The sequence below is a fragment of the Rhamphochromis longiceps genome, linkage group LG22 (genome assembly GCF_057381845.1).
Source record: "Rhamphochromis longiceps isolate RC_006_pf linkage group LG22, R_longiceps_female_GT1.1, whole genome shotgun sequence".
NCBI lineage: Eukaryota > Metazoa > Chordata > Actinopteri > Cichliformes > Cichlidae > Rhamphochromis > Rhamphochromis longiceps.
Genome location: NC_140577.1, coordinates 4,400,920 through 4,417,720, shown reverse-complemented (window position 1 = coordinate 4,417,720; position 16,801 = coordinate 4,400,920). Strand labels below are relative to the sequence as shown.

The window sequence follows — 16,801 nt, the reverse complement described above, 5'->3', positions numbered from 1 at the left end:
AGTAGAGAAATGCATGTGTTAGGTCGTTAGGGAAGTGTCGTGGTTTGGTGTTTTGTGCTTTTATTCTATTCATCCATGTTCACTGTTCATCTATTCACTCATTCATTCATAGTATGACTCTTGTGGATGGGAACAGATCTGAGTTTGCAACTTGAGAGCTGCTTGTGACCATACAGAGAGGTAATAAATGTGCTGCATACTATACTGCTTATTTATTTACTCGGCCATATATTAATCCATCCATTCATCAACAGAAAAATACATTATGCATGCATGTATCCAATCTGTGTCTCTGTCTGTTTTCATGTTAGCAGAGTGAAGGGTCTTGTTATGAATGTCTTCGATCAAGTATGATATTAACTATTAAGTAACACTTGCCACCCTATCTCCAGGTCCTGTTTATAAGCTATTTGCATATCAAATGCTTCCCTTTGAGAATTGAGCTGTCATCTACACTTAACTTCAATCCACTTCCCCGAATCGCTACAAGAAAACAAGCATTAAGTCATCAAGCCAACCTCAAATCACAATAGCTCCACCTCATATTATTATGTAAAGCAATAGCCTCACCAGAAGTTCATGCATTTTTCATGATTTTATTTATAATGCGACAGGGATTTCTAGAAAAAAATTGTCACACAAAACACCATTAGCAACACAGATTTCAATAAGAAATCATATATATCGAGAGAGAGACAGAGATTTTGCAGAAATAGTTCAGCATGCATGCAACAGCCACACCTAGCAGGCCCTTCAGGAGCTGAGGTGGCCCATAAGCCAGGAGCTTATCTGTTGTTTCTGTGGTGTGAAGCAGCTTAAGCAGCACAGGTACAACACACCCCATTGTCCTGACAGGATGCCAGTCCACTGCAGGGATTTAACTCTGATTATATCTCTGAACACTGATTGCCAAGCAGAGAAGCAAAGCCCAACATCTGATAGATGTTTCATGACTTCATTAAATTTCGGAAAGTCTTTGGAGAGATTCAGTTTCTGAGCAGGATAAGAAAATACAGTTTTCATTAGAATGAAGTGCTATCAGGAATTTTGTGAACAGCATGTGAATGTACTTATTGTTCCATTAACTTTTGCTCACTTGGTTAGTCTTTGAATTATTCTCGGGGTTCGGAGCACCACGATTAAAAAATAAATAAATAATGGCTTTGATGAATATAATTCTGGTGAGATGATTATGAAATTGCTTCTCAATGAAGCTGATGTAATGTCTTCCGTCTGATGTGCCAGGTTTCAATGTGCAACCTTTGTTTTACTTCCAGGGTTTAGTGTTTGAGGAAGAGAGACCGCCACCGCCGAACCGCGCCCCTCTGGCCCCGATGCTGGAGTTCGTTTCTGCCCAGACAGGGGTTCCCGTTGTTGCCGTTGGGGGAGGAGCCAGTCTGGGAAGAGAGCCACAGGTAAAAATGGATTACCTATCATTGCATCACCAACCCAGTTAATTTCATTTGAACTAAACCAAGAACTTTCTGTGGCTTGGAAGATGAAACACTTTAAGAAATAAGCCAAGTGATAATTGCCTCCTCACCTCCTCAGACCATTTGAAGGGGGCCAGGAAACAGTTTTTGGTATTTTTAATTGAAAGTTATATTTTATAGTTAATATTTAGTGAAACCAAAATTAGAACCACTGAAAATGTTTAGTGATCTGCATGAAAAGAAGTTCAAATTGTGCCTTTTAGACCTGGTAGTATCGTGCAATCATGTCATGTTTTCTCCAATGCTCATTTCCACTTCCATCAGACATTTTTATTCCTGTCTGTTTAAGGGCTCCCCTCCCTGAGTTTCATCTGATTGGCTGCCTTGTCTGCTTTTACGTTCACCTCTTGCTGTAGTATAGAGTTTTTTTTATTACTAAGACAAAGTTTACACACCGATGTAAACACTGGAGTCCGTTCACCAGTGAAATAAATGGCTGGTATGTCCTTTTTCTAGTTAGCATTTAGGCTTCCACTGTTTTGTGCTTTTGTATTTTGCCTTCTGTTTGCTGTTGTTCTACAGTTGGAGTTTTGTTTTTGTGGAGCTTTTGGGTCCCTGTTCTGATTCTGGCATATTGTGAGTCTTAATTCATGTGATTTTCAATCTTTCAAGCTTGATGTTACCATATGGTTATTTGGTCGAGATGTTTCCAGTGTCATGGTTCATGTTTAGTTGTTTTAGGCCTTTCTGGCTCATCTTTCTGTGCCTTTTCCATTTTCTCTGTTGTCATGTCGAGCAGGATTCCTCTTGATTCAGAGCTTTGTTTTATTCCTGTTTTACTTTGAAGGACAGTTTTCCTTTCATGGCTTCATGATACCAGTTTTACTTCCTCTTCATGTGTGTAATCACTTTCACCTGTGTCTCGTTTTCTAATCAGCCAAGGTTTTTAAAAAAAGTAGTCTGACATGGATGAAGTGGATAACCTCGAAAGATGCATTTTTACTGGGACAAAGTTCCTGTTTTTGTTGGAGCTTAACAGAGAAATGTGGGCTACAGAAAAGCAAAGCAGGGATTGTGTCTATATTTGGATGTGACTGCTTTAAAATTCACTTGTGAAAACATGAATCTATCCATTAACTTAAAGCATATTTATGGTTGAGTAATGGCTAAAGCTCTACTTGCCGTTTTTGTTTGCACTGTCTTTTAATTAGATTATGTACGATCACTAAATTACTGGCACATTTGTTCATTTTTGCTTTTGCTTCTGATTAAGTGGGTGAAGAATCACACCTTCTGCGATCTGACACTGGATAAGAATGCTTTCCTAATGAGCTTTTTCTTCATGAAAATTACATTATTGACTTGGCAGATTAGTTTTTAAACATTTACTTTGATAAATAATTAAAAATGCGATTTCAAGCAAGAAAATTAATGTTTTGCCCTCAAAGCTGAAACTTCATCAAATATTATTTTTTAATTGAATTGAATTTTTTTTGCCACCTGAATGATGTCACTCCACTTTGTGTCTCAAGGAGCTGGGAAATATCAGTCCATTAGCTCCTAAAACCTCTAAGTTCGCACTGCCAGCCCGACTTAGTGTCTGCTGTTTGGTGCTGGGCAGGTGGTGTATAATAGGTTTATTGGAAGTCTTTTGATGGCTGCCTGCTGTGGTGGAAAATGAGTTTAATAAAAGCAGTGAGACTAAACCAGAAATTTGTGAACTGCAAAACCAAAACGAAGAAGCTCAAAACCTTAATGAACGGTACTGCGGCGTTGCGATCACTCTCTGCGGGTTTGGCACTGTGAGGGATGGCAACTATTGTGATTTGATTGATTGTTAATATAATAATATAAATTAGAGCAGCATGGCACCTTTTATGTAGATGAGCCAGACATGAAATCTGAGAAGTTATTAAAAGTGTACAGTTTCTCCTCCCTTCTTTTCTCCACCTTGGTCTCAGCATACTGTAGAAGCAGGGCTGGCGCAGACTTGATTCAGAGCTCATAACTCTTTTAGAAAGAAAAAAAAAAGCTTTAGAGTTGACAGATTATCTAGGCATGTGAGTAATATGGATGTAACTCTCTCTATATGAAAAAGTCGGGTGTATGTCATATTTCCGGTAGCAAAAAATAGAGCTGGTGAGAAATATGTAACTTCTATCCTACGAGTCTCTCGTAGGAGGCAGTTATTTTCTAAATACTTTAAAAAGTCAGAAAACTGCTCCTCTGATCTCCTTGGTAAGCATGATGAAGAGAAAGCAAATGTCTGCTCGAGCTGCTCCACTTTTGTTGGTGCTGCTGCTGAGCTCGTCAGCATCAGCAGTTTCACAGTGAAGAAAAATGTGTTGGATTTTTGACATTAGAAGCAGACTGTGTGAGTAACAATGCAATCCACTATCGTACAGCTGGGAAGTGGTGGATTAGTAATTGCAGTAACTGTGTTTTTATTTTTATTTCTTTTTCCCCACCACTGATGTATTGATCACCATTTTAGTGGCAAAATTCGTGAAGCTGTTAGTAACCATGACTGTGGCATCTTCTTTAAAACGATTCTTGCTTTGTTCATTGTTGTAGGCCAATTATTTGGTGTTTGCTCTCCAGCTAGTTAATCTGAGTGTGGCAAGAAGGTAATGCCTTCTGACGGTGATTAGCGATAAGCAGCTCAAGCTAACAAAGCAGTTCACTGCGACAGGTGTGATGTGAAATAAGTGGGCCAATTTATTTTAAGTGGATCATCTTGACAATACGATGTGGTTATTGTGATTTTTACATAAATGAACTTCAGTTGCAGTTCTGTGAGTAGATGAATATAAATACTGGTTGATGATACACGTTCAGGCACTGAACTGTCGGCATATTCGTAATCAAAAGCAACTTTGTTTCTAGAAGGCTGTGAGGTTCCTTTGAAGTAGCACAAGGTACAGAATCATTACAGAGCCAGCAAAGACTCCATATGTTTATGCCGCTAATTCAAATATGGACGCTTGGGTTTTTACAAAGTCTAATATGTATTTTACCTTTTAAATAATCTTATCTGTAGACTCAGTGACCTGAGGTTTTTAAATCTGTGGTCTTGCAATCAAAGAAGAGGAGCTGCTGCAAACCTCTGCCAGTTGATAAAATGAGATAAGAAGAGACTTTATTCATCGCCAGGAATCATGGTTCTGACTCTCTTCTTCTTTCACTCTGTTCTACTTTGTAAATGTTGTTTGTCGTGCGCTTCAGTTCATCATACATCTGCCCTTTGTTCCGTTTCCTGTCAATTATATGACACAGCTGTGCTCAATCAGTAGGGGTGCAACGATATTCGTATCGATATTGAACCGTTCGATACAGTGCTTTCGGTTCGGTACGCATATGTATCGAACAATACAATTTTTTTCAATTTTTTTTTTTTTTTTTTTTTTTTTTTTTTGTGTCCCGTTTGGATCTATAGCCATCAGAATTGTTGTCTTGAGGCCAAGAAAGATGCCAAGAGGATTTATTTTAAGTGGATCATCATATTGGTCCATTTGATTGACCTTTATTATAATTATGAATTTATTTTATTTTCAGTTGCAAACGGGACAGACATGACTGTGGGATAGGACAGGGGGAAAGAATGAAAGAAAGAGGGGGAGAGAAAGAAAGAAAACCAAAGGGGAGAAAAAAAAAAAGAACAATACAAAATTTGTAATTTATTTTATCAACTTTCCTTCTGACCATGCTGTCTGTGTTGAGCGCTCAGTGAATCTGCATTTGACTACTCCGCCTAGGCTCGAGAGTGCAGCCTAGGCGGAGTAGTCGAACGCAGATTCACTGAGCGCTCAACACAGACAGCATGGTCAGAAGGAAGAGCGCAGGGCAAGCTAGCAAGACAGAAGTGGACCTCCCCACCCTCATTCAGATCTGGCGTTTGGAATTATTTTGGTTTTCATGTGACGTATGACCCTGAAGGTAAGCGAGTCATGGACTAAAGTAAAACAGTATGTTGGATGTGCCATGCAATGCTCAATTACATGGGTGGGAGCTAGTGTGTTAGCGCAGTTAGCTCGTTAACGTGTTGGCTGTCTAGCCCCTCTGTATAGGGTAGCTCGTTAACGGAGATTTGCCGTGTTGTGGCGTTAAGGTTATTTCAACGAGATTAACCTGAAAGCACTAGTGGGAACACAGCCAATATGACTGCACATTTACACGACATCATCCTAGTGCAAAGACAAAAACAACAAGCATGCATGCTACAAACTTTAGCCGAGTTTGTGCACCAATTCCTCTGACATCGTCTTATTAATCGTTAGCTTACTATGCAAACATGACAAGTGAAATCTCCCGCAGCTTAAACATGTGAGAGGTTGATCGCGCAGAGAATCGCTGAGCTTATGTGAGTGCGGCAGGATATATATTTCACTACGATGACCTGGATGACTGAGAACCTTCACAGACAGATATATATTTTAGTTCTGCTGAGCCAAATAAGACAGGTCAGGGTGAAGAAGTGACAGCCAAAGAAAAGCTTACCACAAAACGGAGAAGTTATGACAAATCAGACTATAAGGCAAAAAGAAAGTGCAGCTTTATGGTTTCATGGACAAAAGAATTTCTGTGGCTGCAATATGACGAGCTAAAAAACAACACGCACAAGGGTTAGATTTAAAAACTGTACTTTTGTGTTAAAATATATATTTATAATTTTAATAAATGACAAATTAAAAAGGCATGAACATTTTTTTTTGTATCGAAAAAATATCGAACCGTGACACCAAAGTATCGAACCGAACCGAACCGTGAATTTTGTGTATCGTTGCACCCCTATCAATCAGCTAATCAGTCACTCATATATACGCTGCAGCTTTCCCTTATTCAGATCCAGATTGTCTTTTACTTCCTGTAATCAACCAGCAGCCATGTTCAATTGTTGTTTATTTTCATTCATGTTTAGTGCTCCATGTGAATTATCGTGTTGGCTGCTCACTGATGGCATTTTCTGCTAACGGTATTCTTACTCCTGTTCTATAGTGGAAAGGTTAAAGTTCAAGGTTACTTTATTTATACCCATAGCTAAATTTGCTTTACAGAAACATGATAGCATTTGGCATCACTTCACAAAACACACTCCTATATAAACCTGACAGATATACATTTGGTATTTAGACAAGATGAATCAGATTAAAAGAAAAAAAGTTCCTATTAAGTTTAGTGATGGCAGCAGGGTTAAGTCAAGGCTGCAGGTTGTAGATATGACCCTGGGTCAACACACCTGAATCAAATGATTAGTTCATTACCAGGCCTCCTGAGAACGCCACAACATGTTGAGGAGGTCATTTAGCCATTTAAATCAGCTGTGATGGATCAAGGAACCATCTAAAACCTGCAGGACACCGGCCCTTGAGGCCTGGAGTTCCCCATCCCTGCTGTAGAGGAACCATTATTAAGAATTGATAAATCAATCAGTGTAACTGTTTGGGGTACAGGGAGGCTAAACAAGGCTGTGACTCGACTGGACCATCTCACTATCTGATTCAGTGAGCTTTTCTCTGTGATGGAGGTCTGACCGAACCATGCCACAAAACAAAAAGATAAAACAGACTCAATAAAAGAATTATAAAACAAAATAGGTTAATGAGTTGGAAAGTTATTTTGAATGCAAAGTCAGAGCTTTTAGCCTAATAAAGACAGTTCTCTCTTAAAATGGCTATTCCTGTGATGGACTGGTGACCTGTTCAGGGTGTACCCTGCATTTCCTAAGTTGTTTAACCCTTTAAAACCGGTCGGAGCGGGCACGCTCCGTTTTGCGTAACTATTTTTAAATCCTTGTAAACCGGAACAACGTCAGCTAGCGCAATGATTATTATTATTATTATTATTTTTATTTTTTTTTTGTATATGAAACCGGAAGAGTTGTATTTCATCTTGTGCCATAAGTTTGCCCTAGGTCACAGTTTCCTTCCACATATGGCTTTGCAAAAACTGCATAAAAAGCACTTGCAGCAACAAAAACACGCTTTGCCGATCAAAAACTGTTTGCTGTTCAAAACACTTCCTGTTTGACTTTATGCTTTTCTGAATAGTTTCTGGGATGCTTAAAACTCAAATTGCACTGCTGGAAATAGTTTCTTTTGATGCATATGGTGGGGTTTTTTTTGGATTATAATATTTATTTTCATTTTTCCTGCAGTATATAAAAACTGGTGCATCTCAAAAATAAATTTTGTGTTTGAAACTATTTTGTGCAACATTTTTGTGGGACAAACCTCTTAAATTTCTCTAACTAGAAATATATGGAACAAAAACAAATTTCAATTTGTTTGTACTTAATTGCACTTTTTTGCAATTTATGTAGTTACTATGGACTTAATGCATATAAAATTTGGGCTATAATGGTTGTATTGATGTATAGTATAGTCCCCAAAATGGCACTACATGTAAAAATATAAGATAAGATGAGCTCTGGCGGACTTGGTTCTATGGTAGGTCTTAAAGGGTTAAGTAAGAAAGCATATGGATCATCATTGCAACTTAATATGCACACCTAACCTGCTCTGGAGGTTATGTTAATATTTTCAGTTTAAAACCTGCTGAAAGTTCCAGCTTTTCATGACATTATGCTCTCCATTTGCACTATTTGCCTATTTGCACTACTCTGCCTGGTTTACACCCAATGTCATTTACCCATTATATTGTATATTGTATATCTTTCTTGTTATATGTAAAATTGTATTGTATTTATTTAAATTTTTACTTTTTAATTATTTTACCTGCATTTTTTAATCACTCTTATATTTAAATGTTCATTTGCTATTTTATCTAGGGATTGAGAGTAACGTAGTTTCTATTCTCTGTATGTCCTGTACATGTGGCAGAATTGACAATAAAGTTGACTTTGACTTTGACTTTGACTAAGAGTGAAATAGATTCTTAGCTGAGAGAATGTGTCATATGCTGTGTGCTATGTGAGCACACAAAACTTAAAGCAAATAGTTTTGATTGACAAGCAGGGTGATACCACATCGTTGAGCTCATCTTTTGGGGGATTTTGTTGAGCTACCTGACACAAAGAAAGCATCATTATGTTCAGTGGTGCACATAAGTGGTCCGCAGGTGCGCATGCGCTGTCAAAATAAAAGACGCGCACCAGATAAGAAGTTGCAAAGTGCGTTTGCGTACATATAAAAGGCACTGTTTTTGTCTGCTAGAGTGGAATTTTCACAGCATCATTTGTTTGAAGCCAGCTCACCTCCTGCAACCACTTGTACGAGAATACGCGCTTCTTTTGTGGTTCTGAACACTGTTGTGGAAATTTATTAACAAAGCCTGCAGACACGATGAGCAGTTAAAACCCAACACTTTATTTCCCATGCATGAGGAGAGACGTCAGTCAGGGGGCACTGAGAGTTGTCTCTGACAATGAACAGTTCAGGTTCCTTTTAAACACAGTCACAGAACAAAAGGCTTTTACAGTTGAGGTTCACACCTTGGCTCTAAACAGAAAACCCTCTATCACCTGTGAGACTCTCCCCCACTGTGGGGCCAAGCCTTCCTGTGTGAGCTTCTGTCTCCTGGGAGACATTCACCAGGTCCTCACCGTCTGTTTCCCAGCGTGAGTGAGGCGTGAACCAGACATACTAAACTAAGTAACATCAAAGCATTTCATCAAGACAATACATTAAAGAGAAATCCCACAACAACACCAAAGTAATTGCTTAAAGGAGATTGCTTCTTCGACATCTTTAACAGTTCTAAACAAATGTCTGTCCTCCTCCAGAAAATCTTATGTACGCAAACACTCGTTGCAACTTCTTATCTGGTGCACGTCTGCGGACTACTTATGTGCACCCCTGGTTATGTTGAACATCCCTCTGAATTTTCATGTCTTGGATGAACTTTAGTTCTTGATTTTCTGCGAGGCAACCAGGCAGAGCCCATGGGGCAATTTAAGGTGGTGCATTTAAGGGCCTAGAGACTTAACCTGGCATGTTGCTTCTAATAGTTTGCTGGTATATTGAGATGTTAAGTTCCCTATGAATATAAGTAAGAATCTATCTAGTTCTGGGAACCTAATTGGCAGTTTGTGTATCAAAACAGACTTTAAAACAGTATACAGCATACATTTAGTTTAAGTGACAGCATCTGTGCTTGTAGAAGCATGCTGGTTGGTTGGAACTTGAGAAATCAGTAAGGCTAATTTAACAAGAGTACATTGCAGTTTACTAACACTGTACTAGGATTTAGCTTATGTCTTGCCTTTTCCACTGTGACTGATTTAAATGTTATCTAGAAAAGCCACGATTGTTTGACCCCGCCAATTGAAGTTTAACACAACAAATGGGTATTTTTACCTCCAGAGTATAGCTTTGCATTTGAGAAATGTCTGATAAGTAAACTCTAATCAGTTCTTAATTGCCTTCGGGACGCTGAGCCAAACATGTTTCCTAATACGCTTTAAGAATTAATCAACCTTGTGTCACAAGTGCTTCTACAGCTGTGATTTGGGACACTACGTCAGTCATTCATTGTTTCTGGTGAGTGTTTAAATTACAAGAGTGCAAGTTTTCTTTCTTCTCTTTTGCTCCAGCTTCCAAGGGGACACATGTGCTTTGATTTTTGTTTCATACACCACCACCCAACTGCTCACTCGATGCACGTTCCCAGCACACTCTACTCTCAGCTGGGTTAAAGAAAGCAGACAAGCTTACATCATAAATCAGGCTGCTGGTTTGATATTTGACCTAGTTCAGTTTAGCGCAACCTGAGGTGAGCCCTGTCGACATGGATGGGTGGAAAGCTACGCCCTGAAGTTTCCTCTTTGATCATCCACATGTACCCGCAGATGCAGAGCCTTGATGATTAATTTAAACACATGCCCTCTACCTCTTTGTTTAATGTTGAGAAAGAGCCAAAATTAGTACAAGCTAAACCGATAAAAGCCTTGGACAGCAAAAGAGCGCTGGAATATGCACGCTGTCATGATACGTTTTTTACTATATATTCAGTGTTTAAGCTCACATTCATTCCAACTCTCAACCTTTATGGATTTTCCCATCCTGATACTTTGTTCTCATTTCAGCAAAAAATACAATGGCACAAAAGTCAATAGAAAAGAATTCACTGAGTAGCTCATCTGTCCAGATTAAGCATGAGTGGAGAAGCAGAGAGGACGGTGTTTGTGGGATCCATCTTCTCCAGGAGCCCAAACGTCATGACACTTGACCCCAGTTGCTGTCTCGGCAGTCCCTACATCTGTCCCTGCTGTGAAGGGTCCTCACATCTCCGTGTCCTGTGATATTATTCTGTTATTATATGTTACCTTATAGATGTAATCAAAATAGTTGAATTATGATATTGTTGTAGATCATATTATACCCTTTAAAATAGAGTGTGTGATCTGTATGTAGTTTAGTTCTCATTATACTTTTGAGTTAACAGAACATATTCACATATTAGTTCATTAGATAAATGTGCATCACTCTGTATCCGTCTGGTGTCTGTTCCTTTCTCTGCAAGAGACAGAAAACCAAAACACCTCTCTCCCTAGCCTTGATAATCTAATATTGTTATCCATTGTTCTTCTAATGATTCAAATTTGGTTTAAAATATTATGTTCAGGACTTATTCTAATCATAATCTATGTGTGTGTAAAAGAAATCAAAAATTAGTGAACCCTTTCTAAGTCTAACACATTATAAGCTTAAGTTTTACCATAGCTAATTTATTAAACACAAAAATAAACTCATAGAAATTTTCATATCACCATTGTTTGATGTTCAAACTCAACTCCCCCTTTTTGACACACTCCCATGTGTCAATTCATTGGAGCTAGACAATTAAAAGAGAAGGTTGGTGACATCATATCTCAGAAAGTATCAGAAATTCTTCTCTCGAGTACCGTTGCTCCAGCCTTGTCATCCCTGAGGATCTTCGATCCTGAAAATGTCCCTTTTCCTCATGTAATAAAGTCTGTCATCCTTCCATGCCCTGGTAACTGGTCCATCCAGAGCTGTAACATTTTGAAATGTACATACAACAAGCCAAACCACACCTTGGTCACACCAACCCTTTTCTGCCCTGAAGATGTCCAACACCATCTTAGTCTGGACCAGGGTTGTAATAGTTTTGCAATTTTCATCAGTTTTAATCAGTTTTTACCAATTGTTTGCTAGTTTAGTTTAGTTTTTATTTTCTGAAAATCCTTAGTTTCAATTTAGTTTTATTTGTGTTTTGCAAAAATTAAGTGTAACAAAATCCCAGTTCCATCATATCAGTCATGCTCTTCTGGTTATCCTTGGGTGTTGAGACTAATAACTATTAACTCTTGCCGCACCGAGTGGTCCTAATTTTGGTTGAAGTGAATTGATAACCTTTTGAAGGCGATTGTTTCACACCTTTATTTAGATGTCCCAGTCCTGTTATCTCGGGATACATCACGCTGCCTTATCTGGGGTTAGCTATTTTCTGGGGATGCGGGTTGAGTGGGTGAGCTCTTCAAGGAGGGGGAGTGTGCTCCCCCTGATGAGGTCTTCTAGGTAAGCTAGGTTAACCTTCTTGTGTGGGCTTTTCAAGTGCACTTTAAGGTTAGTGGGACTTTTAGTTTTATAAATGTCCCTCATGACCCCCTGATGACCCAGTATTTCATTTTTGCACACTGTAGTACACATTTTAGTTTTTGCTTGTAGCTCGCATACTCTACTTGCCACTCCTCTAAGTCCTGATGTTTCTTAGAGAGGGCAACAGTACCTTTAAAATTATATCACATGTGTGGGGGTGTGGCCTTGCCAATTGTTTTGCCCACCTTTTCAAAATGGCTGGCGTGCCCACAAGCACATTTCATGGAAAAAGAAAGGTAATCTTGATATTTACATTTAAAATGTTTTGTTAAACTCAGATTTTTATTTTATTCTTTTTGCAAGTACCCCTCCTCGGTGGCGAGAAACTGTTGGTGTGGTCAAGTGGGTGCTCTGGAAACAAACGCTCAGGACAGAACAGTTATCAGTCATGTACTTCCTACAAATTTTGCATATGTTTTATTTCATATTGATCCTCTGAGTGTAATGATACATTTTAATTTGAATTTATCCAAACTAAACACAATATTTTCTTTATTTACTTTGCTCTTGTTCTTTTGCAGTACCACATCCTATCAAATGTCCCTGTCGATTATATTCTACATTTAATAACTTACTATTTCAAGTGAGAACCTAAATCACGTGGACCAATGTTTATTATTGCATATCTCTATTCTGAATGTGGCCAGTCATTCATAGGTATTGTTCAATTTTGGCGATTTTCCTCTATAAAATTTAATTGACTTTTTACAGTGGCCTGCTATGGTTAATAATAACATGTTCCAGTCATGAGTGATATCAAAAATCTTCTCCACTGTAGCATTTGGCATTCCCAATAATATAACATGATACCTTAATCAAAACACAGTTAATATAGCACAGTTTTCTTGATGCAAACATCAGTAACTCAAAATCAGCAACCACAGTGTTAAGTCTGCAGTTCATACTTATGTGAAGCTAGAGTCTCCTCCTCCAGTCTCTCTTATCCTCCTGCTCCTGAAAAAACAAAACAAAACAAAGCGAAGCATCCACCCTTCTCTTGTCGGCTGGGTGAATTGTTTATGAATTGTTTATTGGCCTTTACTAATCCTAAAGTTGGTGCAGTCATTGTCTCAGTATCAAGTCAGTCAAAACTTTTAGTCGTCAGTCCATCACAGTCCATTCACATGCATACCTCCATACACATTCATACCAGATGTTGCTGATAATGGAGTCTCACGCGCAACCTATTCGAGCCTCCATCACCAGCAAGATGACGTCATCATTTTAAAGGAAAACAATTCCTTGTTGTTTTTTGGGCCGGATTGACTCGGTGCAATCCTTTTAGATCAGTGTTCCCTATAAGTGAATTTCTCCCAAGCCAATTACAATCATGGAGAAGCACACTTTGCAACTGTTTTTGTAAGAATATTTCATAGCGCTTTAAGTTTCAATCTTTCAGGCCTGGTTTAAAGAGCTGATTGTTAAATCATAAACTCACAAAATATCACCATATCACCACCGGTGGATCACACCTCTCAGATGTTTTTTTTCTCCAGTGCACTGTAACAAAAACGAAAACAAACATAACCAACAAAATACTACTAAAATAACACAAACTAGGGCCCGTTGCAGACATGTCCAAGCATAAAACTATCCCTCTCTCGCTTACGAGAAAGAACACAAGCCAAAGCTCACTGATAAAATCAAGCTAGCGCTAAGCAAAACCAAACAATCAACCAGAAATTCACAGGAACATTTTGCTTCCTGCCGGGACAATATTGTGTGGGAATGAGAACCTCAGGTGCCGTAACACCTTTTGTTCCTCCTTGAATTAAAACTCAATCACAGAAAATGCCGTACTCCGACCTAAACTTACACTATTAATTCATCAATTTCACTCTGTGCCACTGTTCCTCATCAGGGCTGTGTGAAGCACAGCAAAGAATTCAGTCAAGGCCTTAAGCCATAAACAGACATCACGCACAGACATTGTTTTCATAACCAAACCGTTTTAGAGCTTATTCCTAAAATCTACATAAATGCCTTCTAGGTGACATATAACACATTCTAAGTAATCAATGGCTCCTCATAAAAATTATGCATTGGGATGTTTGTGTGCAGCATTTTGCATATCAGCATAAGCAAAGCATTCTTCATTGCATCAGCGTGTGTGTGTGTGTGTATGTGGATCACTTCTCAGTGAATCAGCATTCCAATGTGTGTGTGTGTGTGTGTGTGTGTGTGTGTGTGTGTGTGTGTGTGTGTGTTCATCACTTTCCTGTTCTGGTGTTCTGGGTAAACCACGGCCTGAAGCGTGCCCTGGGGTCCTGCCCCCCTCCTTTTCAGTTTGTTTGCGACCATTGCTGCTGCTGCTGCTCAAAATTCAGTCCATCCTGGTTCTGACCCCAATTGGGGCAGTCCTTTCTCCAGTGTCGATGTTCACCGCAGGTGAAACCTGCATCTTCTTCTGTGTTTTTGTCCATTCTGAGGTGCCTTCTGTCCTCAGTTACTCCTCTTGTCTCGGTCACGCCCTTTTTCGCCACCCGATCATCCGTGTTGGTCCATCACTGTCCTGCACAGTGTGAATGCAAAGTTATCAAGGTCAGCATTCTTTCGCTCGGCCTTACTTTTCATTCGGGCTTGGCGGGCGTCTCGTCACAGCTCTGTCAGCTGACGCAGTCTGGGAATTTTCCCCCGTGTAGTGAAACGGGCCTTAGGTTTAGTGCTCTCCGTCTCGGCTGCATGAGATCACATTCCTGCAGGTCTGTTGACATTCTCAGGTCGTTGTTGTGGGTCCAGCTGTTGCAGCATTTGGTCAGTGTCACGTATGGGGGAGAGCAGGAGTCCAGTCAGCCTCGGCTTTCAGGGCCGGCAAAGCAGCCTGTAATTAAATATGTATAGAAAAAACAAAAACAAAACAAAACAAAAACAAACAAAAAACAAAAACAAACGAACAGGAAAATGTTGTTGTGTTGGCTGTGTTATTCAGAGGGGAGGCGATGGGGCCAGGCCCTGTGTCAGCCTTCTCTCCCCCTTTTTTTGTTTTTTGTCTCCCGATATAATCAACTCCTAACCCACCAAGTTGACAGGACAACACCGGTATATGTTAAAATTCTTAAGATCATGTTTAAAAGCCCAAAAAGGAACTTTCTTTCATTCAGTAATCACTTTTATTAATCAATCAACAGAAAACATGTCACAATTTGAATCTTTTAACCACTAAATTTGTTGTGTCTTGCCTGGTTGGTTAGACCAGTGTTCCTTTTTTTTTTTTAGTTAAATTGTTGTCCTGCAACCCAGAGGGTTTCTTTGTCAGTAATGTATAGACTTCATCATTTAAGTATGTTAATTTTTCTTTAACCTTGCTGGAAAATCTTCACGTGTTCATGAGTGTAAGCTGTTTCTTCATTGCGTGTGTGTGCATTTGTATAAAAGCAGGTTAGTTTTATCTTTTCTCAAACTAGGCGTTACCTTAAAAGGAGCCTCTCTCTCAGATTTCTCTGCTTGTGTGTGTTTTTGTTTCACCTTTTTGTTGTGATGCTCCGGACGCCTTCCCAACCTCCACAAGTCCGTTGGCCCCAATTTTATGTGTTAAAACTTCTCTTAATTTCTCCTCTAATTCTCTCCTCGCTGCTGTCTTTTTCACAGCTGCTGATTCGTGCTGGGTGTGGTTCCCATTACCTATAATTTTGCTTCGGCCGCTGTGCTTGTGGGGGCAGTTGGTCCAGGTCCACAGCTTCCTGTATTAACACACTAAGAGATTTATTTTAATTTCATTTTCATCACTTTTAAACCGATAAGCAGGCAACACGCCTACCTTGACAGCGTAAACTGCACGCCAGTCTCCCAACACATTCCTCTCTCTACTCCTCCATAATTCTCCACTGCACACCTCTTACTATCTCTCCTTTTTATTTTTATTACACCACAGAGTAATACACCCAATTATGCCCGTCTATCTCTATGTGGCTCCAAATTCCCTCTTTATTTTAATTTCACACTCGTCAGGGGACAGGCACACAACAATTTCAACCGCTGAAACGAGGAATTCAACCTTTTTATATTTCTTTACTAATCTAGACTCAACGTTTGTTCGCAAAATGTGTCTTGTTCTAGTCCGGAAATAAATGTGAACCCGTGATTACACGGCCGTTCCAGTGTTATTTCCGTGGCTATGCGGGGGCCCTCACCTCCCCAAGTCACCACCTCGGCACCCGGACAACGCCGGTCCTGGCCACGCGTCCACGGACAGGAGGGTCGCCACTCCTAGGGCAAATGTTCCACAGGTACACTAGGCATCAACCTTTGATCCTAAAATGTGTATTTGCTCTAATGTCCTCCTAATCAAACACATTAACCGTCACTGTCACTGTGTTCACGCTTCACACTCCACACAAAAAACACTCAGAGCGCGCCTCACTCACACTCTCACTCAGTGCGCGCTTTACCCACAAGACAGCACCCAGAGCGCGCCTCGCAGCTTCACACACACTCTCTCACCCAGAGCGCGCTTTCACACTCACACACAACACTTTTCCTCAGCGGGAATTTTACACAGAAACCTCTGAGCTCAACTATTAGATCTTCTTAAAGCACACTGCACCATAGACCAAAATACCCCTTTCTCTGCGCTTATGACCGCCACAATGGGGCAAAGTCGCATCATAAAAGTGATGCTTGCATCCCCGAAGTTATACCTGACATCATAAACCAGGTGTTGCTAATAAAATAAACAAACCTCGACTTCAATGTACTGGACTAATGGCCGCGTCTTCAGAATAAATTCTAATGTATTATTGCTACAGAAGCCAGTATTAGACAAAATTAAATGTGGAAGGTAAAGTGGCT

The 16,801-nt window shown here is 39.7% G+C and overlaps 1 protein-coding gene across 1 annotated transcript in view; it reads left to right on the top strand.

Moving 5' to 3' along the window:
- The window catches only part of grin2da (glutamate receptor, ionotropic, N-methyl D-aspartate 2D, a), a 274,557-nt gene that overhangs the window by 100,950 nt on the left and 156,806 nt on the right, over positions 1–16,801 (top strand). The window contains exon 3 of the mRNA XM_085395309.1: positions 1,278–1,415. Coding sequence (XP_085251435.1) covers positions 1,278–1,415 — 138 coding nt within the window. The remainder of the gene's footprint in view (positions 1–1,277; positions 1,416–16,801) is intronic.